Here is a 22,263-nt window from a genome sequence, read left to right as displayed (position 1 = left end):
TTTACCATCATTACAGTAAGCTTTGAATTTGACCCACTATTGACATCCTAAATTTTTTGCCCAGCTTCTCAACTAAATATATTTATTTGAGTCACACCAGCAGTCTAAACACTCATGTGCTTCATCTCTCCTCACCCCTTCCTTTTTGGAAGGACAGGCTACATCCCTAAGTTCAAAAGCCCATTAAATATTTTCCTTAAAATGACTGTAACATGTTCTCTTTCAAAGCAAATGCAATCTCTTCTACTTTCTCTATTCCTCTTTTAGCTTTTAGACCACTACACTTCTCCGTGTCTAAATCAGTGCTATCTCAGAGCAGCTCTGTCTAGGAGGGCAATAAATGCCCAGCATGACATGGACTCATCGCTTTGAAAGCCATGAGCCTGTTTCCTATCCAGAAAGCAGACATTCACACCCATATATGAGCTAAATGCTAAACACTCCATGATCAGCAAGACAGCATTTTGCATGTGTTTTGCACAACTAACATGAAAAATAATAGAAAAAGGATGTGTTCATAATAGAAATAATAATAATAATAATAATAATAATAACAATAATAATAATAATAATAATAATAATAATAATAATAATAATAATAATAATAATAATAGATGTGACCAAAGATGTGTTTAAATTTGAGGAGACTCTAGTGTACTTCAGGACATTAAGCACTGCAATAAATAAGATTTTTCCATTACTTGTTAGCTCAGCACCTTTAAGGATTCTCCATAATGGGCAGACATCTGCCATTTGACAATGGAAATCTCATACCCTTTAGAATGCCTGTGAATATCCAAATAATATCACTGTCCCATCACACAGCACACAGGAAAGTGATACAGAGCCTGTAGTTCTCCATCCTTCTGGAGCAGCAGCTGGAAGCCCAACAAAATATGGGACAGTGCCTACGATGTCATAAGCAGCTTACTGACAAGCAGACGAATTTTGCAAAGTTTCTCTTTTTCAGATAGTCCCCAGTTAAAGAGTCCAACATAGATGGTTGGCCACAATAAAGCAAGGGAGGCCCATGCAATAGTTCTAAGGCATGCCTCATCTCATCCTTAAGTAAACTTCTGTAGCAATTAAAATGAAATTTTCTTATTGCCTATGATGAATTTAAAGAGAAGCACAAATGTGCCTGTCTGGGGTTAAGAGGTTTCCATCTCTCCTTAGCTGGAGGCAGAATCAGTCTCCACAGATAGTGGCTAGTAGCACACGTGGAAAGAAAGGGGACCTTCATGGGAAAAGGAAATATCCCATGTCTAATGCAGTCCCATAGAGGGAAAGCAGAGAGGAGCCAGTTGGGTATATATCACACTAGTAAAGCCAGGGAAGATCATCTCACTGCAATGTCTTGAACAGACACAAGCAGGACAAGCTGCCTGGAGAAAGACAGAGAAATAAGTTTTTGCAAGTGAGGTAGTGGAAGGAAAAGTAGAAGAAAAGAAAAAAAAAAAAAAAGTGTTGTAATGCTGCTTTTCCTGCTGAAATGCCTTTTCTAAACATAACCTGTATTGGTCTTTCAACACTGACATGTTGTAAGGTCTGATCTTTAATGAAAAAAATCATCTGTGAGATGTTATAGCTCATGTCTGCCTAGTGCCTGTCATCGAAAGGGTAAAGCCTCTTTGGTAAACACGGATTTTGTTTCCCAGCATTGTAACAGCCATTCTGAGGCTGAATACAGCTGATGAGAAAGGCAGAGACCCATTACCAAGTGCTGCCTGTAATAATGAAGAGGTCTCTCAAAAGCCAGGAAGGACTGATTTCTGAATGTGTCACAGAGCTGTCAAGGAGGATTCAAGGGAAGAGCAACACTGCAGTCAACAGTGAAACTGCATCTCTCTGCGAAATAGATGGTCTGGTTTAATCGTACCCATTAGGTAAAGGTAGCAAGAAACCCAGGCAGCAAGGAAGTACCATAAGTACCATGAGTACCATGAGTTAGTGATAGAGCTTCACTGTAGGCAGCCAGATGAGCTTGGTCCATGCCAGTGCATCCAAAACTGTTCCGGGGCAGGACAATCCTGTGTCACAGGGGATTCCAGGCTGCAAAACATTATTGCCGTGTGCTCGCATTGATGCATAAAAATATCTTTTCTCCAGGTAAAGCAAAAAATGCCTGGGGTGGTAGCAACGGCTCAAATAGCCCAATATCTCGCAACACAGATCAGACAATTGCAAAGCTACAGCCCCCTTAGGAAAGGAGCTGAGAAAAAACAGCTGTTGCCCATGTCTATAATTTGCCTCAAGGCTGTAACAAGGCACCAGTGCTGTGTTAGGGAAGGAGGTGAAGGCCAGAGACTACCACAAAAGTAGCTGCCATTGGTCAGGGGGGAAGAAGTGATGGGTCTGGGCACCCTTACACGGGGCAAATGCTGCTGCAGAGTTCAGTGCAGTTTCCTCTCTGTGACAGCAGTAGTTCTGCAAACTCAAGTTGGGGATTTCTGTCAGAAAGCCTCTCTTACACAAAAAATCACACACATTTTTTGTGAGGTGTCTTTCCCGATTCTGTAGACCATCCCAGCCCCTTGTGGCATGCTCCAGTCACAGGACTCTGCTGGAGCTCCAACACAGCCATCCAGAAAGGATTCCCCAAAAATTAATTCCCCAAAGCAAATTCATATTTGGGGAGCGTGGATGCACGAAGTTTGCTCCCTTAAACCTCACATCTCACCTGCAAGCTGCTGAATTAGGGCGAAATGCTGCTGAGCATACTCACACCAGCAAATCCCCACTGGCTGCAGACACACCAAAGCTTCAGGCAAAAGAAATGAGGTGTGTCAGTGTCACACAGCCATATGCACACAGAGGCAGGGAGAAACGAAGAGCACAGGGATGCCACAGGGGGGAGGATGCCACATCCTGAGCCCTTGTCAGCTCAGCTCCGTGTCACCTTCACTGCCTGGGAGTGAAGTGCCTGCTCTGCCTCCACCTTCCCCCATTGCCACCCTGCAGCAAGTCTCTGTTTATGCCATCTGCCTCACAGAGGGGAGCTGAAGTGCATATAAATTGATTAGCAGGAGCCCGTGAGGATCCCCCAGCATGACATACTGGCGGGTGCTAGGAGAGGGTTGAATTAATTTTGAGTGATCAGCGGGGAAAAGTCTTTCTCCAAAACATGTTGCACCGAGAAAACACTTTCTACACTTCTTTTTTAACTGGTGGGTTTCATAGCAACTGTTTTCAGCAGGAGAGGTGAGCAGGAGGATGTATGAGCTTGTCACTGGTGCAAATCAATTACTACTCTAAATTCTCCATTGTGCACACACAGAGCACCAAGGGCAGGCTGCTAACCAGGGAGTGCTGTGAGCCTGGTCCTCATGCCCTCGTCCCAACAAGAGCAGGGCATAACCCAAGCAGACTCAGTGAAGCCAGCTGAATCAGCATCTCAAGGATGTTTAGATAACATGGATATGTGTAATGATGCAACCAATGCTTCCCTGTAAATCTGTAGGGAATAAGGACCCATCTGTGGACCTGCATCCATGAGCTGCTGGGGCAATGGCCAGGGCTCCCATACCTCTTGGGGCATCTGACTTTTACCTTTAGGTGTTTTGCAGCAGTTTTCACACTGAGTGCCAGACAGAAATTTCCCATTCACTTTTTTTTTTTTTTTTCCATTTGTAAGCTGACTGTTCCCACTGCTTGTAAATCATCCTACTTCTGTGCTGCAGTGAAATCTTCGCAGCAAGTTGCAGCATTTAATTATTCATTTTCCGAAGAAAAATAATCCTCTTTCCCTTTTCAACTCTCCCCTTCCAATGCAATCAAATCTGTCCATGCTCATTAGTGTTTACCCTCTTTTGTCTCCTTATCCTTTTATTTATTTAAAAAAGATGTGTCACGGATCTTTTCTTTACTGAGCATTCATAGCCCTTTGTAGACTTGACTTTCTTCAAACCCCTGTCTCAGACCCCTTCATTTTTTGCAATATCTTCCAGGCCACAGAGTGATTATAATTGGACTTTGCTTTCAAGGGCAAATTCGTTTATTGTTGTTGCTGTGTTTATTATTTTTATCCTGGGCAGTCAATTTGTTCAAGTCAGAGCCTTTGCTTCTTTGGGCTCAGGAAGGCAGTTAGGCAAGCAGCCCCATTGAGAATGGTTGGGGAACCATGATGCCAAAGTCACTCAAGATGTTGTTCATCAGGACACTGACTCTGGTAGCAAAAGCAGCATAAAAAAAAAAAAAAAATCCCACTTCTTGTTTCCCCTCCAGTGCAGATCACCTCCATTGCACAGAATCAAGAGTTTGTAGGCTGCACCATAAACCAGTCCCTGGGTTGGTCTCAGTTCAAAGTAACTCCTTTTTGGAGGGTTCTTCTGAACTAGGGCAATGGTTTGCCTCACAGCTCAGCCCCACAAGCCCAGCCCAGCAGAGGGGCTGGTAACTGCACATCAGGGCAAGACCTTCCAGTGTCCACTCTGCCACTAAGCCAGCTCCCCAGACCCAAACCCTACAGAGAGAAGCACCATGCTGGTAGGGATCATGGTCACAGCTTAACAGGGTTACCAGGCTTGAGTGCTTCTATCTCCAGGCTCACACAGTCCAACAGTGCCCAGAGATGCTGGCTCACTGGAGGATGCGCTCCCTACACAGATGTCTACTGCTAATTTGGTGTTTTTGCTATGGAAGTATGCTGCAGTTCACCACTCTTTTTTTTTTTCTTCTCTTCCAGGTAGGCTGCAAAGCCATGATGGTTTTCTTCCAATACTGTGTCATGGCCAACTTCTTCTGGCTCCTGGTGGAAGGGCTGTATCTTCACACCCTGCTGGTCATCTCCTTCTTTTCGGAGAGGAAGTACTTCTGGTGGTACATCTTGATTGGCTGGGGTACGCATCTCCTCAAACCTGAATTCCAGGAGGTGATCTGGGCAGACATTTTTAACAGCATTTTAATCCCCACACTTGGAGGTTCATGGGGGACAGAGATGTCCCATATGTTACATTGCAGGCTAGAATTCAGTACAACCAGGAGCAAGATTGAGTGACTAGAGGAGTTTACCAGTATTAGCCTAAATCTTCAAAGGTATTTCAGAGCTCAGTTTGTGCTAGGTTCATTGAGACTTGGCCACCTCAGCAACTTGCACGACTGTTGACTCCTCATCACCTTTATAGTGAGTTGTTCCCACTTGATCCTGGCTGGGGTCCCAAGGCTGTATCATGCACTGACCTCAGATTGTAAAGGGGGGTCTCAACTACGCAGGACTCCTGGACTGAACCTGACTATGCAGTCCCTTGCTCTCCTTGTCTTAACGAATTCAAGCTAGGTAGCTATCCTGAGATCCCATGACCTGTGTGCTAAAGCTGATAACCTTCTGCTCACTGCATTCAGCATTTCTCCAGCTTTAATGTCAATCCAGTCTCACACACAAAAATAAAATAAAATAAAATAAAATAAAATAAAATAAAATAAAATAAAATAAAATAAAATAAAATAAAATAAAATAAAATAAAATAAATGCTGAGGAAGGCAAAATGAAACTCCTTACAAGGTTGCCCAGAGTTGAACTGCAAACTTACACAAATTAATCTTACTAGATCAACTCCATTCTCTGAAGAGGAAACAGATCTCTTTTCCATTATAAGCCACTTAGATGAAGTTTTATGTATAAAGCAAAAATGGCTTTCTATTCCATGTTCTCAATAGCTGAAACTGGGAAATAATTAGAGCAGGGAGTAATCTTGAAAAGAAATGAAAAAAAAAAATCATTTCTGTCATCTATGGGGGTATGCCTGGACTCAGGATTTGAGCAGTTAGCCGTAGAGTAACTTCCATTGAAAGTGACAGGAGTTACGCTTGGGTTCACACTGCAGAAGGGAGACGACTCTCCACACTATAAGCATAAGAAGAGGTGATGTTAGCAGGCCTTGTTTCGGATGCAGTTAATCAGGTTAGACCTTCTTTAAACCTTCCTTGCACATAGATACTCTTCCTTTTGGAACAGTACAGCTGAAAGATTTTAAGGAAAAATGTATGATTTTAAAGGAAATGTCTTGCATTGGTAATGTGTTCAGAGGTTGCTAGGGTAAGGAAGGGGAATTCAAGGAAATGACAGGTGCTTGAAGGATTTTTGGCCTTTCAGTCGTCCATCATTTGCAAGAGCATCAGTGGTGTGTCTGAAATGGATCATGCAAGAATTAATGATTTGGACACACTCATTGCAGTTCTGTTTGCATTTGGAAATCACTAGTAATACACAACGTACAATACTGTGACTAACACAAAACAGAGATGTTCCTTCCTGGCATATTTCCAATCTAAATCTAATCAAAGAGGAAAGAGGGACCGCAAGGATGGAACAGGACCACCTTAGTCAGGGAGAAGATTATGGGGTGAGGAGAGAAGGCAGGTTCATATGGCCAGCTGCTGTCATCTCCATGTGAACTTGTCAGTGAAGGCTCCCTTGATAGTGGAGATTCAGGCAACACAGTCAGGGAGTCCAAGGTAATCCTCCTTGCCCTAAAGGAAACATTTAAAATAGCTCAGAAGGTCTCTGTCTTAAAACTGCATGTTTCTCTCCACTGATGCTAATGTCGTGACTGGCTTAGTTACTGGTGTCCACGCTGGAAGTCTAAAGTGATTCCTGCTCCTTGTGTTTCACCATCACCATTTTTGTTGCTTTTGTTTATGTATTTGTTTGTGTTTGGCTTTGCAATGGCATGATAAATCAGGTAGGGAGCAATTTACAGGAAAGTCACCTGGCCAGTGGGAGAGAAAGGCAGAATGTTGTGTGCTAGGCACGTGAGCACGGATAGCACGAAACATTTGCCCACTGTTAAGGGAAGGCATCACATCAGTCACTCAGGAGAGAGGGAGTGTGGGGGAGAGCAGCCTTCAAAATGTGAACAATGATTTGTAACAGTAGCGTCATCTCTTCTCTCTCCAGGTGCCCCCTCCGTGTTCATCACTGCTTGGACTATTGTGAAGATTTACTTTTTCAACGTTGGGTAAGCCTGTGGACTCAATTCTCTTTTCTGTATAATTCTTCCTTCCTTAATCTCCAAGGAAGGCCAATAAAATGCCTGAAGTTGTAGAAATCCAGACATCCTTCTGTAACCCCAAAGGCAGTCAGAGCAGAGGCTTTCTTTGTCCTGCCACCACACACCAGGACATTCTCCCAGACCTCCATGAAGACACGCAGTTACATGAACTTAGGCTTACTCTTTTTGCTTCCCGGTCTGATGATGAGGATATTTGCAGAGAATTTGTGGCCAGCCCCCAATGGTCCCATTTGGTGCACAAGTTTAGCAGCTGCCCCACACTCAGAGCAGCCCTTGACATCCTGCAGAACTGACCCTACATACACTAGCACAGCACAAACTTAATAAACACATCTTTTTCCTCCCATAGAACAGCTTTAAAATCTCTTGCTTCTTTTTTTTTTTTTTTTCTCCAGACAAATCTTGGGATCTGTTCTTCATCCTCTTTAACCTAACAACTGCCTTTGATACTTTATATATGAAATAGATAGAATACAGATAAGTAAATGAGACAGATATTTGAGCTACCCAAGGAGATATGCAAGTAAACAGGATCTGATCTTGCAGCCCTCCCTCATGCTTTGACTCAAGCAGTCAAACCAGAGTAATTTGAAATGCTTTTATGAGAAAACACTCCAGAGAGTTACAGAATCAGGTGCTCATTATGTACTCACTGTGCATACACTGGCATCTTGCATTTACAGCATATGGTTAACTCCATTTTCTCCCTTGCATTCTCTCTCTCCAAATGTGTCCTGATTTGTCCTTATTTCAGTCAGAGAAGCAGCTCAGATTTCTCATTGTGTTTTTGATGTATAGTCATGCTAACACATTTCCTTAGGGCTACTGAATTCTTTTAAGGTTTCATTCTATATGCATAAAACTGACCTTATTTACTGTGTTAATAAATACCCTGTAAAATGAGAAAGAGACCTAAGGATTTAACCACTCTGACTACCAATTCTTCTTACTATATATTCCCACTCAGCTCCAGCAATTTTTAATAAAAATACAGACTGCTTTGCATTTTCTGGAGGCTTTAAAGTGCTACATTTTTGCACCAAGTAAAACAGAGTGTGAATTTACAGGATATTTTAATACCTAATGTAGATTTTTTTTTATATTAAAATGACCTACAGAGAAAAATTACAAGAAATTAACCTAGATTAAATAAAACCTAATTATGTAAGATTTGTTAAACAGCATTAAGCCTCTATTGAAACATTCTAACTCCAAAGTAAAGTGACCTTCATTCAGACTGCCTGAATTTATTTTAAAAATGAAGTGCACTAGACATAATTAAGGCCACTTTAATTCTAAATGAAAGGGCAGTGTGCACCTGACTAAGTATAAATATCTGTATCTGAGCAATTCGCTCTAGCCTCCTTTAATAGCCAGTAGAGATTTAGCCGGTGTGGTCCATGGAGGGTAGTTCTTCAGTAATTTTTCTCAACCTAACGGTGATGCTTAAAATAGGTCTCAGGAACCGTGCCCTAAATGTGAGTCTCTCCATCTACCATTACTCGCTCTGTCAGCATTTTGAGTTAGATGAGCTGAATCCAGCCAAAACTGTCTATAATGGGTTCCAACAATTTATTTCAAACATGAATGCAGACCAATTTTCATGAATGCTCTCCTGAAAATGTTCCCTTAATCACCTCACTGTTTTGAGGACTGCACAAAAATATGTTCCTAGCTGCATTAGTCATTTCTAATTTATTCCTAGTTTGTTTTTTCCTTGTTGCCTTTAAATACAGTTCCAGATGACCTAGGTGAGTGGTGTGGTTTGCAGATCATTCTGATTCAGGAGGAGGTAAATTGCACCCTGGATCGTATGGACATGTCTGACTAGATCCATAGCTCAGATGCAGCCAGCTAGATTTAGTCAGACAAATCCCACCATATGCCTTCTGTCATCTTTTTCAAAAGGGGATTTTTATTTTATTTTTCCTGATGGTGCTGACTAATCAGTGCTTAAGGAAATCCCTATCCATGATTGTGGATAGCATTAGAGGCCTTACTAATCTGTGATTTTGGTAACTCTTCCTTGGAGGAAACCTCAGTGCAGGCAAAATTGAGCAAATATCCGCCCTCCCCCACTATCACCCCAACATAACATCTTCCAGCCCATTCCATTACCAAGGAGTGAAGTTCTCACAGCATTATATCTGGGCAATTGCTACCTACCAGTGCTCAAAGCCACTACAAAGTAAGTTGTCAGCCCTTCCCAGATCGTGCATGCCAGGTTTAGTGCTTTTCATATAACCTGTCACAGCCAACTTCAGCATTTAGGGAAACAAATTACCTGAGAAGGTTACACAGCTGCTTGTTTGCTTTTCCTGACATTCTAAGTCTGATTTTTTTTCTTTTTCTTTTTAGGTGCTGGGAGGAAATAATAGAATCCCCCTTCTGGTGGATCATTAAAGCTCCTATTTTGGTGTCTATTTTGGTAAAGTATCAGCACATTCTGCAAAGAAATCTTTAATACTAAGTGGGGGAGTGGAAACGTGTTGAGAAGTGTTCTGTAAAAATCCAAAGAAAAGGCACTGACACTGTGATGTATATTGAATATCTGTCTTAGGATAAGGGAGCTCACCTTTTGGATAAACATCTTTGCCATTAACCATTGACTGCAGGAAGAGCTTGAGTGTTGGGGCATCCAAAGTGGAGCTCACCTAACTCAGACCAGCTCCATCTCATCTGGTTGCTCTGGGCATTCTGGTGCAGTAGCCATGGGAATTTGCAGCCAGAGGAGATCAAGGAACGTGCTTAAAAACCCAGAAAGACTCATTTTGTGTAATGAATCAATGTATGTCTAAATTAGATCAGATGAATTTTGCCATTAATGTTTTTGTTCTCTGAGCTCACCATATGCAGAACCCAATGTGACTTGTTCAGTTGTAGGTGTCGACACTATAAAGTAATATGGGATGAGTCCTACCCTAAATTTCTACCTAGCTAAAAAGAAGTTAGATGAAATCCTCCAGGTATTTGCCTCTTGTAATAGCATCCAATACAAAGTTGGATTCCAGCTATGTGTTTTTAAAGTTCTTGAGAAGCTTGGCTGATTTCCATACAGATCAGCAAAAATGCATCACTCCCTGCTTCTCTGGATATGATCAATTCTGACCACAGAAACCATGACACTTCTAAGGAACTCTGAGTACTTCCATCCTTGTTGAATATTATGTGTTTCTTATGTTAGGTATCGAGCCAAAACTTGAAATCAAATGAACTTGAGTTAAACTTAGCTTTGAGTTTTCTCAAATCAAGAAAAATGTGTGGGAAGGGAAGGAAAAGAGTACAACAGAAATCAAACTAAATGTGTCTCTTTTTAAACTGAAATCTTTTCTTAGACTTACATTCTTCTTATTCCACATATATTACGTGCACTGCACAGAGACCTTTTCTGTAGCATTTGTCATACAGAGATTCCAAACTGAAGCAGTTTGAATAATTACTTTTTACTCTATTCACCTTACTGAAAAGAAATAAAATACTTAATGACATGTCTCAAAATATTTATGTCACCATAGAAAGATAAAATAGTGTTTTCCCTTCCCCAAGATAACCTTTTGGTAAAGAAACACGCCCTATTCTCCTAGGATCAATGATTCTATGTTTTCTTTTTGTCAGTAAATCATTTCCTCATTACCAAACAAAATCTACCCAGCAATTTCTGATTTTACTTTTGCAGATATCATATAAATCTGTCACAAAGGAAGGCCATGATAACAGCTATCTGATGAATAGCAGGTTTCTGCAGGGAGGAATGCAACATTTTCTGCATGTCAACTGAAATAAAGCATAGACCTCAACTGAAGGAAGAAATACATATGTATAAGTTAAAAGTTAGAAAAATCTGTCCAACCTAAAGATATTAAGCACTGGGAATGGGTCAAGTGCCTTTAATTGTATTCTAAGTTGAAAAATATGCTGAACAACTTCTCCAGTTGCCTGATAGCTGTATCTTCTACCATGCAATGCTAAGGCCATACTACTAAACCTTCAAGTCACACCCCACCTGCTTATAACTGCCCTATTTCTTGCTCCATGTTTACTCTTAGCCACAACAAGCCAACACAGTCAATATTTAATATACGACAGGAAACTGGGAAGCAGTTCCAATCCTACCTGCAGTGCTGCGACTTGTGTGCTATCAATGTTCATTAGAGTAATTGATCTAAGTAATTCTGTTTTGAACTGATAAATTTTACTTGCCATCAAGTCAGATGCAAACCATTTTATAAACAAATAAATATGAACAGAAACTATAATAAATGGCATGGGATAGATAAAGAACCATTAAGTAATGCATCATAACAAAGAAATACAATTAATTTCAATCACTCATAAACTTCTAAAAAAAAGAGTGATTGTCTAAATGAGAGATACTTTAATCTACTTTATTCACCTGTTGTTGAGATAAATGTAGGAATTGCTAGGGGAAATGTCACAATTTGTTTTTTTGCAGAAAATAAAATTGGCTGGTTAACACAACATCTACCAGCCTTTAAATCTCTAAAAATCAGAATTATATGTGCCTTCACTAAACATGGAAGGATAAAGAAAGAGGTTGTTTGCCAAACTAAAACTGAACTAAGTCCACAGAAATCCAGAATCACTTTTGTATATGTATATAACAACAGCATGGTTCAAGGGATAGGACTTTAGAAGCAAGTAGATCTTCATTCAACTCTTGCCATCTACTAGCTCTACGCCTTGTTTATAAAGTAAGATTAGCATTGTTTGAGTATGTTAATGGAGCAGTCTGAGATTTTTAAGTGAAAAGCACCATCTAAAAGCTAGGTATTAGCTGGATTCGTGTGGTCTAACCTTGTAGAAGATAACGTTTTCCACCACTGTGTTGGTGAGGTATTTCTGTTGCTATACAAGGTCTCCGACTTCTCTCCAGAGAAGAAATGCCCAGTAGCACTGAGAAGAGACCTGCTTAAGTGGATCCTGCTTTGTGTTTTGTTTTGGTTTCTTTGGCTTTCCGCCTCAGTCTTTGACATGCTCAGCAGCCGGTCCCATGTCACCGTCTCCTGAGGGCTTTGACGTCCGTCGCTCCGCTAACTCCCAAGGCTCTTTTCCCACCCTGTCGTCGGCGCTCCCCCGCGCAGCAGGACGTCGTGCATAGCTGTGCTCTATGGGTTTGACATCATCATACTTGGGATATATGACACAAAGTCCCAAGCAGGCTGATGTCAGGCCCAAGATGGCTGCCATCCTATGTCGGTTAACTATGTGCTCCTAGAGTGGGGTTCTCTGCTCATGGCTTGTTAACAACGGCTTGCTCCATGGCAAAAATATTGCAGTGAAAGGAATCCCCTTTAATAATCATCTCTTTTCACTGGAGAATAATACTGCAGGAGCGTAATTCTTACTTCTTTTTCTGTTTCCTTTCTCCCCGTCCCAACAGGTGAACTTCATCCTCTTCATTTGCATCATCCGTATCTTAGTCCAGAAGTTGCATTCCCCAGATGTTGGACACAATGAAACCAGCCATTATTCGTAAGTCCTAGGCTTTTCAATTGTATTGTATGGTTTTGCAAAACCTGTTTGGGTCTTAGTTGAAGTATTGCACTTGTCTGCATTTTACTCACCAGAATCTCGTAATTGTTAATTGACTAAAGGATCAGAAATCAGGAAATGGGACATTTGCCTAAATGGCTGGGCACAAGAGCAACAGTAATGGTCATGAAACAAAAAGGCCTTTTTCAATGTATATTCAATATTGGATTCTGAAGGTCAAGGAATCCTGATGGAAAACAAAAAGTAGCAAAATCTACAGTACAGGTGCTTTTTAAAATGAAATAGTTACTCTCAGCACACTTTTTTCAAAGAAAGATCCAGAAAATTCATACATTCAGTACAACCTGTGGCAAATTTTCCCTATCTTAAGGAAGACCCCTGGACCAGATTGAATTAATCCATCCCTAATATACCCATTTCTCTTCACTGTTGATAATTAACATTGTCTTAGAAGTTTTGCTTAGTGTAGCACTTTTATCCTAGGGATAAAAGATTGACCCTAATGTGACTTTTTGTAATGAACAACAAGTGAGATCAGTATCTGCCTTTGTGTGCAAGACTGGTCTTAGGTGCAGCACTTTAAGACTGTAAGAATCAGTCTATATGTATGGATTTCTTATGACTTCAAAGCAAATAAAATAAAAGTTCAGACTTACCTCATTTTTGTCTCCTGTCACTGTCCTGGCTTAGCATTTTAAATATCCTGGATATTTATTGAAGGATTTCTAGAAAATAACTGGAAAGGAAAAAAGTACAGTGTCTACCTGGTCATGGCTCATAAAATCTTCTTTGTCTTTGGAGGGAGCTATGTACGTTGAAGAATATGAATTAAGTTCATCCTTCTGCAAGATGGAAGACTTAATATCAGTATGGTTCTTAAATATCAACCAACCACAATACTGAGTCTTTCTCTCTAGTGGTGGTAAATGATGTATTTCATCTCCTAGAGATTCGCAGATTTATGAAAGGAAATTCCAGTATTTCACCTGAACTTCTTCCTTCAGCTGCCAAAACCAATTATTTCTTTTTCCATCATCATAACACACCAACATTACCAGGTCCCCTGCTTTCTATCATGTCTCTTTATGTATTTCCAGTTGGGCATTGTATCATCCTGCCTTCAGGACTACAACAGCTTTAGCCAGGTAGATAGATTAAATCAGCATATTGAAATATGTCCTAGTACTATGCAGCAGCCTGGAGCAGTTGGCTCCCATTCATCTCTGTAGAAGTGCTGCCAACAAGCATCAGAAGGGTTATGCCCAGATTACCTACCAGGTCATGCTGAGCTTTGAGTTCAGGGCTTTTTTCTACACATTTTCCAGTGAAGTGTGAGCTGCCAGTAAATCTCTCATTGCCTGGTAAACAAGCCTAGCATGACATGGCAGTAAGTAACTCAGACTTCCCCTCACTGGCCTGCCAGACAGGAACCAATTGCTGAAGTATGAATGATCTTCATATCTTCAGTTCCTCACCTTCCTCCTCATCCTGGAAAAGCATCTCAGCTCCATTAGGGCATGAATCAGTTGCTCACATATAGGTGTCCAGACCATATGAAATGCTGTAGGACACTTGATATACTTGTCTACGCCTGGCATCTAGGACACAGGACTTATGGGAGACTTGTACTTTTATACAGTGACAGCTAGGTACATCTGGGGTCCAGATCCTTTTATGAATGCCATCCAGCATGTGATCTGCAGTCCTTTTATATGTCATACCCCTATTATCTGAAATGCTGCTGCTTGCTTCAGGGGGTTTGGCCTGCAGGACCCAAGACAGCTTACCAAAAAGTATTGTTAATGATAAGTGCTGGTTCCTCCTGCCAAATCTGGGATGAATATGTTTTAAACTAACAAGATCAGGGATATCTCATTTGAATTTCTCCCTCCTTCTCTTGTTTATTTTATATTGTTTATTTTTTAAAAATAACACATTGATATGTTGATCGTATTGTTCAATTCCAACCAGTTTCAGTTTTAGCTGCAGGCTGGAAATTCAGGTATGCTACTGACTCACTCATTAATGCCATACACACTGAGCCGGGCTTTAATGTATCAGAGACTGTGAAAACAAGTCTCCCAAAACAGCTTTCTGCAAATGACAGAGACTTGTGCAAGAACAGGACAGCAATATTTCAGGGAAATAGAAGAAGAAAACATCTTGTTTTCTGCAAAAGGAAGGTTGAGCAAAATTCATCTCTTTCTATTCTGTGCATGTTCATAGATCAATATTACCATCAAAGTTTTCTGGGCAACTTTCCATTATGCGTTCAGGAACATGACTAAAATGTTGGTTCACTCTTACCACTCCCACTGGGAGGAGCAGGTTTGGTGCAGGCTAGTGGAAACGTGTTTTTCCTAAATTACCTGTCACCATGTATATCTGTCAGAGAGGAAAGGTATAAGACATGCAACCTGTGCCAGGAGTGGAAGTTAATTTTTTTGAGAAGCCATGGCTTCCAGCAGGTAACATTAACCAACTTGAGACAACCTCTCAAGCAGTTCTGTCTCCTGCACAGTCAGCTTCGTCGGAGAAACTACACCATGACTAGGGACAGCAGTTTTCCGTGTTGTGGTTTTCAGGGAGGTCTTTTTAATATTATGAGGCCAGAGAAGAGGGAGCTTGCCTTGAAGATGACAGAAGAGACAAAACATCACGCGGTATTTTGGGGAAGCTAAGTGCTGGAAGCAAGAGACTGGTTTGAGGTGCTGTGCAAACTGAAGGAGGGAGCTCCTAAGTGTACAGGTATATAGGCACTGCTCATTGCTAGAGTTCATCTAGGAGGAAAAAAAAAAAAAAAAAGCTGTACCTGAGACCTCAACATTGTCTGAAATGATAAGACAAAATTTTCTAACCCACTGGAGGCTGTAAACAGCTCCCCTACAAATAGGGTAGATGAAGGTGGCATCACTTCAGATTCCTTTAGCTTGACTTGTTCCTGAAAGACTGGAGAGGAGAGATCTCTGCAAAGCCAGTGTTGATAGAAAAATGAGATTTGCTCAGAAAATGACTTGCTTTCTCATTTGTCAGAGCTGGGGGTAATTAGGGGTGGATCATAGTAATGTAGGTAATGGAGGGAGTTGCATCTTACAGCAAGTAACATGGTACTCTGAGGGTCACTGATGATAGTGACAATCCTTGCTTTCCTGGGGACAGGACATCCTCTGGCAGAGCAAGACATGAATGAAAACTCAGATTTTGAGTCCAGTTTTAACTTTGAGCATGGGATATGTTCATATTTAACTATGTCCGTTTTAACTATGAGCAGAGATGTGCCTGCTAATGTGGGATGGGGTGAGAAAAAGGCACATTCCTGGAAAGTTCCTCAGCTTCCTGCAGGCACTGATGTTGCCTGGAAAGAGTTGCAGCCAGCAGGATTTCCTTGGAGAACCACAGCCTCCAACCAGAGCTTTAACATCAAACTGTCTTTGGGCCAGGCCCAGGGAAAGCTGGAAATGTCTTCTGGGAGATACAGTGATGAACATCATCTGCATAAAGCTGGCACAGCAGCCTTCCCAGTGGGCTTATACAGATGGAAAACAAATGAAGATGATCTGAGGGGATTGAGCCTTATGGGATCTGGGAGGTGAAGGGTTTGTGTATGGAAGAACAAGTATTTCCAGCATCTTAGCCTTACCTTCAATTCCTCCAGAAGTCTCTGGGAGAAGAGGAAGCTGGAGGATGTAGGTGACCAAGGGAGCCAAAACCACCTTAAGCATCCTTAAATTCTTAATTTCTTAAATCTTTATTTATTTTTTTGTCAGCTAGATTCTAATAATGATTAGATTTAATAAATTATCATCTCTTCCTAATTAGACCACTGATTACCCAGCCTGATGCCATTAAGCACTAATACTGCTCATCCCCCTCCTTTGGAGACATTCATTGTGCGATAGCCTGTCATTATTCTGAGCTAAACATACCATTTCTCTCCCAGAAGCTGTAATTTTCAGAAATCCTAAGCAAACAAAGACAGCGCTAGATGATGATTTAGCTTGTAGAGATGAAAAAAGATCTCTGGTGGGAGGGGAAGAAGAGAGGAGGGGAGAAAGAAATACCTCCATTGAAGTTACTGGGAATAAAGATATCACATTTTAATTTGTCACCACATCCGAAATCACCAGCCATCTGCAGTCTGCAGGCCAAGGAGAAATGATCTAGGGCTGATCACTCTGCTTCAGCCAAAGATGTTTATTTCTTTGAGAGCTGTTAATGAGAAGGAAATTAAGCATGTGGAAATGTGCCCATAACGCTCTTTGGCTCACGTGAACAGGCATAGAGCAACCATGCCCAGCTGAGGGTCTGGTTCCACATTTCATGGCATCCCAGCCCAAGTTCTCAGGGGGATCTTAGGGACGTTAAGCTGTGAGGAGCTAATCTCAGCTCCCTCGCTTTGCAATATCCCAGACATTTCTGCCCGGTGGGTGAGGGCAACATCCTGACATTGCTCGCTCGAGGCTGCTGTTGAAAACCTGGATGTTCCCAGGACCTCAGGGTAAATGGCCCGTATCACATCGCCTAACAACAAACAAAGACATTTAACGTTCGTGATGCGGGCGACAACATCATGATCCTGGCAATCGGCAAATATGTACAGCAGCAAATTAAAGTTTCAGGGTTGCATAAGGCTCAGCTGCAGGATTTCTCATCAGCTTACCCTTTAGCTCCTCTTCCCTCTCCCCTTATGACTCATGTTTGTCTTTCCAACAGGAGACTGGCCAAGTCCACCTTGCTGCTGATCCCTCTCTTTGGCATTCACTACATCATGTTTGCTTTCTTCCCTGACAATTTCAAAACGGAAGTTAAGCTGGTCTTTGAGCTCGTGGTTGGGTCGTTCCAGGTAAGTGACCCTTTGGACCACCAGTTAGTCACCACATCCATCACGGGAATATATGAACATCTGAGCTGGGTTTTCCTTGGATGTACCCAATACAGTTCTTATGCCATTGGGGAAAAAGCTCCTCACTCCTGCTCAGCAGGGATGGAATAATATTATATTTTGCCTCCTGAAATTCCAGGAGGAGATTCTCTCTCCTCATTTTAGGCAGCTGGAAAGAAAATATATCTTTATAAGCTAGTCCCCTGTTAGTTGTTTTTTTGTTTGTTTGTTTGTTTGTTTGTTTTACTTAACAGAGAAAATCAAGCACCTCCATTCAGTTTATGTGTCACTAACACAGTAAGATGAGATAAACACCCTTCGGCAAGAGTGTTTTTCTGGCCATTAATGGCATTCTATTCTGTTTTCAACAAGCTGACTTTCATGCACCATCTCTTCTGTTAGCAAAGTCCTGCCTCTAGATCCTGCCCAAGGCAAGGGGAAGGTGAAGGAGGCAGATTCCACAGGAGGATGCATTAATCTTGAGGAAACCCTGACAGAGTTTTCTTTGAAGACCTCCTCACACACTTCACTACAGTCACTTCCAGAACTGGGCTGTTAACCTTGGCCTTGCTGTTGCACGGAGAAAAAAAATAAATAAATAAATAAAATAAAATAAAATAATGTACATTTGTACCCATCCATTAGTTGGCTCTAGCCACTTTGGCACAGCCTCCAGGCAGAATCCCTCGCCGTGTACCATACACATGTCAGAGATGTGCTTAGATAGTATATTTGTTAACTCAGTATATTTGTTAACATCCCTGCCTACATCATCCCTGCCTACATCATCACTTCACATCTGGCATCTCTGAGAGTTAGATGGACCTGTTCTCAATTCCTGTCTTTAGTGTTTGCAAACATAAGGGCTGGAGAGAATTTTGTTTTTTTCAATGAAAGGTGAGATTCTCAAAATATAGGGGTGATGGGAAAGGAACAGTTTAGCCCTATTCTGTGCCTAAGATATTTCTGACCTTGACAACACACTAGTGAGCACGGTTAGATCTCCCCAGTTTTAGCTGTGAGAAGCAAGCTGGCTCTGGAATCCCCTGCAGTTGCCTTTAACATCCAAATCAGAGTGACCAAGTGCTCCACTTACAGCTGAGCTGACTGCTGATGGCTTTAAACATCAATCTGGAGCAAGCTTTGGACTCATAGACATGCTTCAGTGTACCCTAACCAATCTTCCCCTGCTGCTTTTACAGGGAAGATGCAACCAAGTGGTTTCTAAGGGGCACCTCAGTAGTGCCTTTCTCCAGGGCTGGAGTGAGGTTGAGTTGTGGTTTTGAGGAGTATAAGCTATGATGTGCTAAAAGCCTGTTCTCTCCTTTCCCCTAGGGATTTGTGGTGGCGGTTCTGTACTGTTTCCTCAACGGGGAGGTAAGATCAACAATGTTCTCTGGTTAATGTTTGCAGCTGAGGCAAATTGAATGCTTGCAGAGAGCAGATTGAGGAGTGTCCCCTTTCTGATATTACCACACTGGGGGAACGTTTCCAAGTCAAATGGTTCACCCCACAAAAACAACTCAGCCATTTGGCAGACAGTTTCCAGTATAATTAATAAACATTTTAGGACTTTAATGTGCACTTTAGTATTTCTGCTACTGAGTCTTTCCTTTACTCTTGAGACAGCATCAGCAAAATTCATATATAACCTTGTATAAACCCTGATCTGAAGGGATCTCCTTCAGCGGGTGATAAAGCCCATCTTCTGAGTCCTACTCATGCTTACCCTCTCAAGGAAGCCTCCACAGACTCAGGCCCACTGCCAGGATGGAGGCCTGTTACCACTGATATTTTTGTACCATGCTCCATCTGCCTGTAAGAAATTCAGCAGAGACTGAGCAAACCCAAACTGCAAAGTCTACCAAGTAGGTGTGAGCAGCTGAGAGCTTGGAGCTGCTGCTGTCAGCTGGAGCACGTTCAGCTCAATAAACTGACAAGAAACAGCTGTGATCTGGGTTGTGTTCCAGCTTCCTGGGGAGAGGAAGAGTGTCCAGAATCACAACTTGCTCTCTTACAGCTCTGCTTCTTCTCTCAGCCATGCTGATGCCATGTGTGCATCACACAGTGGCATGCAGCTCCAGCAGAGACCTTTGCTGGTAAGCCTGCTCAGAGCAAGGCACTGCCACACAAACCTATTAACAATCCCAAACCCAAATAGGATTGATGTGACTTGTTATGCACAGGCCAATACCAGGTGAATATGATTCTACCTTAGAGAAATTGATCTTGACTTTTTCACAATTCCAGTCCTGGGGTTTGCATCTGTGTTGTTGTACTCTTCCTGTGCTTGCTGATCCCAGAGACCCTCAGACACAGCTATTTCGTCTAATTCATACCATTATCATAGAATCATAGAATCATAGAATATCCTGAGTTGGAAGGGACCCTTAAGGATCATCAAGTCCAACTCTTGACACCGCACAGGTCTACCCAAAAGTTCAGACCATGTGACTAAGTGCACAGTCCAATCTCTTCTTAAATTCAGACAGGCTCAGTGCAGTGACCACTTCCCTGGGGAGCCTGTTCCAGTGTGCAACCACTCTCTCTGTGAAGAACTTCCTCCTGATATCAAGCCTAAACTTCCCCTGCCTCAGCTTAACCCCATTCCCGCGGGTCCTGTCGCTGGTGTTAATGGAGAAAAGGTCTCCTGCCTCTCGACACCCCCTTATGAGGAAGTTGTAGACTGCGATGAGGTCTCCCCTCAGCCTCCTCTTCTCCAGGCTGAACAGGCCCAGTGCCCTCAGCCGTTCCTCGTACGTCTTCCCCTCCAGGCCTTTCACCATCTTCGTAGCCCTCCTCTGGACACTCTCCAACAGTTTCATGTCCTTTTTATACTGTGGTGCCCAGAACTGCACACAGTACTCGAGGTGAGGCCGCACCAGCGCAGAGTAGAGCGGGACAATCACCTCCCTTGACCTACTAGCGATGCCGTGCTTGATGCACCCCAGGACACGGTTGGCCCTCCTGGCTGCCAGGGCACACTGCCGGCTCATATTCAACTTGTTGTCTACCACGACCCCCAGATCCCTCTCTTCTAGGCTGCTCTCTAGCGTCTCATCGCCCAGTCTGTACGTGCAGCCAGGGTTTCCCCGTCCCAGGTGCAGGACCCGGCACTTGCTCTTATTGAACTTCATGCGGTTGGCGATCGCCCAGCTCTCCAACCTATCCAGATCCCTCTGCAAGGCCTTTCCACCCTCATTCGAGTCCACAACTCCTCCAAGTTTGGTGTCATCAGCAAACTTGCTCAAAAAACCTTCTATTCCTACATCCAGATCGTTTATAAAAATATTGAAAAGTACCGGCCCTAAAATGGAGCCTAAAACCTTTTATCCAAAACTTTGCACTGGAAGCCTGCATGAGGGGACAGGGACGGTGGCCAGATTTGTTCAGGATTTGAATCTGAACAGTGCAGACCAGATGATGTGTGTAAACTCTCTGAGCAGGAACAAGGAGCTTCTATCAAAAAAGTGCAGCTGTATTGATGGCTGTACAAACAAGCTGTAGTTAAATCAGTTGTATTTGGGCAAAAACAGGGCAGTAAAAAGAAATCCTAATTGCACACAAAGTATAGAATATGTTTCCATTGAAGTTAAGTAGTCTGACACCTTCACCTTGTCAGATAAACAACTTTCTGCTGGCCTTTCTACTGAAGCTCAGGAATTTCTGCACTGTTAGTTTATTGACTGGAGTGTCACCTCTCCTCTAAGTGGTTAACAGTTCTTACCAGGTTGAGTTTAGTGACCTGTATAAAATAATTCTTGGCCCCCAAGTACTTGGCTTGCCCATTGCTGCTCACACAAACAAGAGCAATAGAAAACTGCCTTCTGCTGACATATTTGTCTTTCCACCACCTAGGTCCAAGCTGAGCTCAAGCGAAAGTGGCGAAGGTGGCACATGGAGCGGTTCCTGGACTCAGATATGAAGTATCACCACCCTTCCTTAGGCAGCAACGGCACCAATTTCAGCACCCAGATCTCCATGCTGACCAAATGCTCGCCAAAGACACGCCGGTGCTCCAGCTTCCAGGCCGAATTCTCACTGGTGTGATGGGGAGAGGCTCTCCAAGTACTGAGCATCCAAGGGAGAGAAGGATCCCCAGGAACCAGTGACACATTGACAAACCCATGTGAAATGATGTGCTCTGCATGAGCCAACAGGACAAAGTACTGGAAAAGCCACTGGCATCCAGAACAAGATCAGACAAGCTAAGAGGCAGAGAAATTCTGTTCCTCTCCCTCTTTTCAGACCTTTCACTCTAAGTTGGTGCCCTCAGGGGCTGATAACTATGAGTAAAGGTCCCTGTCACTTGAGGAGAGCCTGGGAGATCCTATTATAAATACTGAAGTAAGGGGGGAAAGGGAGGGGAGAGCCTGAGTCCTTAGTGGCTTTACCAGAACCGGCATCTCTGAAACAGATAAATTGCACTTTTTAAAAGATTACAGAATGAGCCAGTAAAGGAGAGATGAAGGCAAGAAGTGGAAAAAATAAAATTAAATTAAAATTAAAATAAAAAAACAAACTTCTGAATGTGCCAAAAGCCCAGTTAAGAGGTGGTGATAAGGCACCAAAGAGAGTCGGAGATGGCAAGAAGGGACAGGAGGAACATGAGCAGGAAGGGGAGAGGCCAGCGCACGACCCCTGCCCTGTGTTTTACCCGTGTGAAGAAGAAGCTGCGGCACCAGGAATGCCCCTTGGAGGATGCCCCAGTGTTGGAGCGAATTCTGCTAATTGCTCACCACCTTCATTAGCAAAAAGTTTCGGAGCATTGTTGGGTGCCCTCTGGAAAAGCAGCTTGCTGAGAAGGAGCAGCACAAATGTCCTTCTCTGCACTGCCTTCGTGGCATCGTGTCTTGT

General features: G+C 42.6%; 1 protein-coding gene across 2 annotated transcripts in view; it reads left to right on the top strand.

The window, feature by feature from the left end:
• The window catches only part of VIPR1 (vasoactive intestinal peptide receptor 1), a 109,232-nt gene extending 87,308 nt beyond the window's left edge, over positions 1-21,924 (top strand). For both annotated transcript variants that reach the window (XM_068673287.1, XM_068673286.1), the window contains 7 exons: positions 4,685-4,838; positions 6,896-6,956; positions 9,369-9,438; positions 12,412-12,503; positions 17,238-17,367; positions 18,742-18,783; positions 21,265-21,924. In XM_068673287.1, coding sequence (XP_068529388.1) covers positions 4,685-4,838; positions 6,896-6,956; positions 9,369-9,438; positions 12,412-12,503; positions 17,238-17,367; positions 18,742-18,783; positions 21,265-21,456 — 741 coding nt within the window. In that variant the 3' untranslated portion in view covers positions 21,457-21,924. The remainder of the gene's footprint in view (positions 1-4,684; positions 4,839-6,895; positions 6,957-9,368; positions 9,439-12,411; positions 12,504-17,237; positions 17,368-18,741; positions 18,784-21,264) is intronic.
• The last annotated feature ends 339 nt before the right edge of the window (positions 21,925-22,263 follow it).

Source organism: Anas acuta, chromosome 2 (assembly GCF_963932015.1).
Source record: "Anas acuta chromosome 2, bAnaAcu1.1, whole genome shotgun sequence".
NCBI classification, from domain to species: domain Eukaryota; kingdom Metazoa; phylum Chordata; class Aves; order Anseriformes; family Anatidae; genus Anas; species Anas acuta.
The sequence above is the reverse complement of the archived record's forward strand: the minus strand, read 5'-3'. Positions and strand labels throughout refer to the sequence as shown.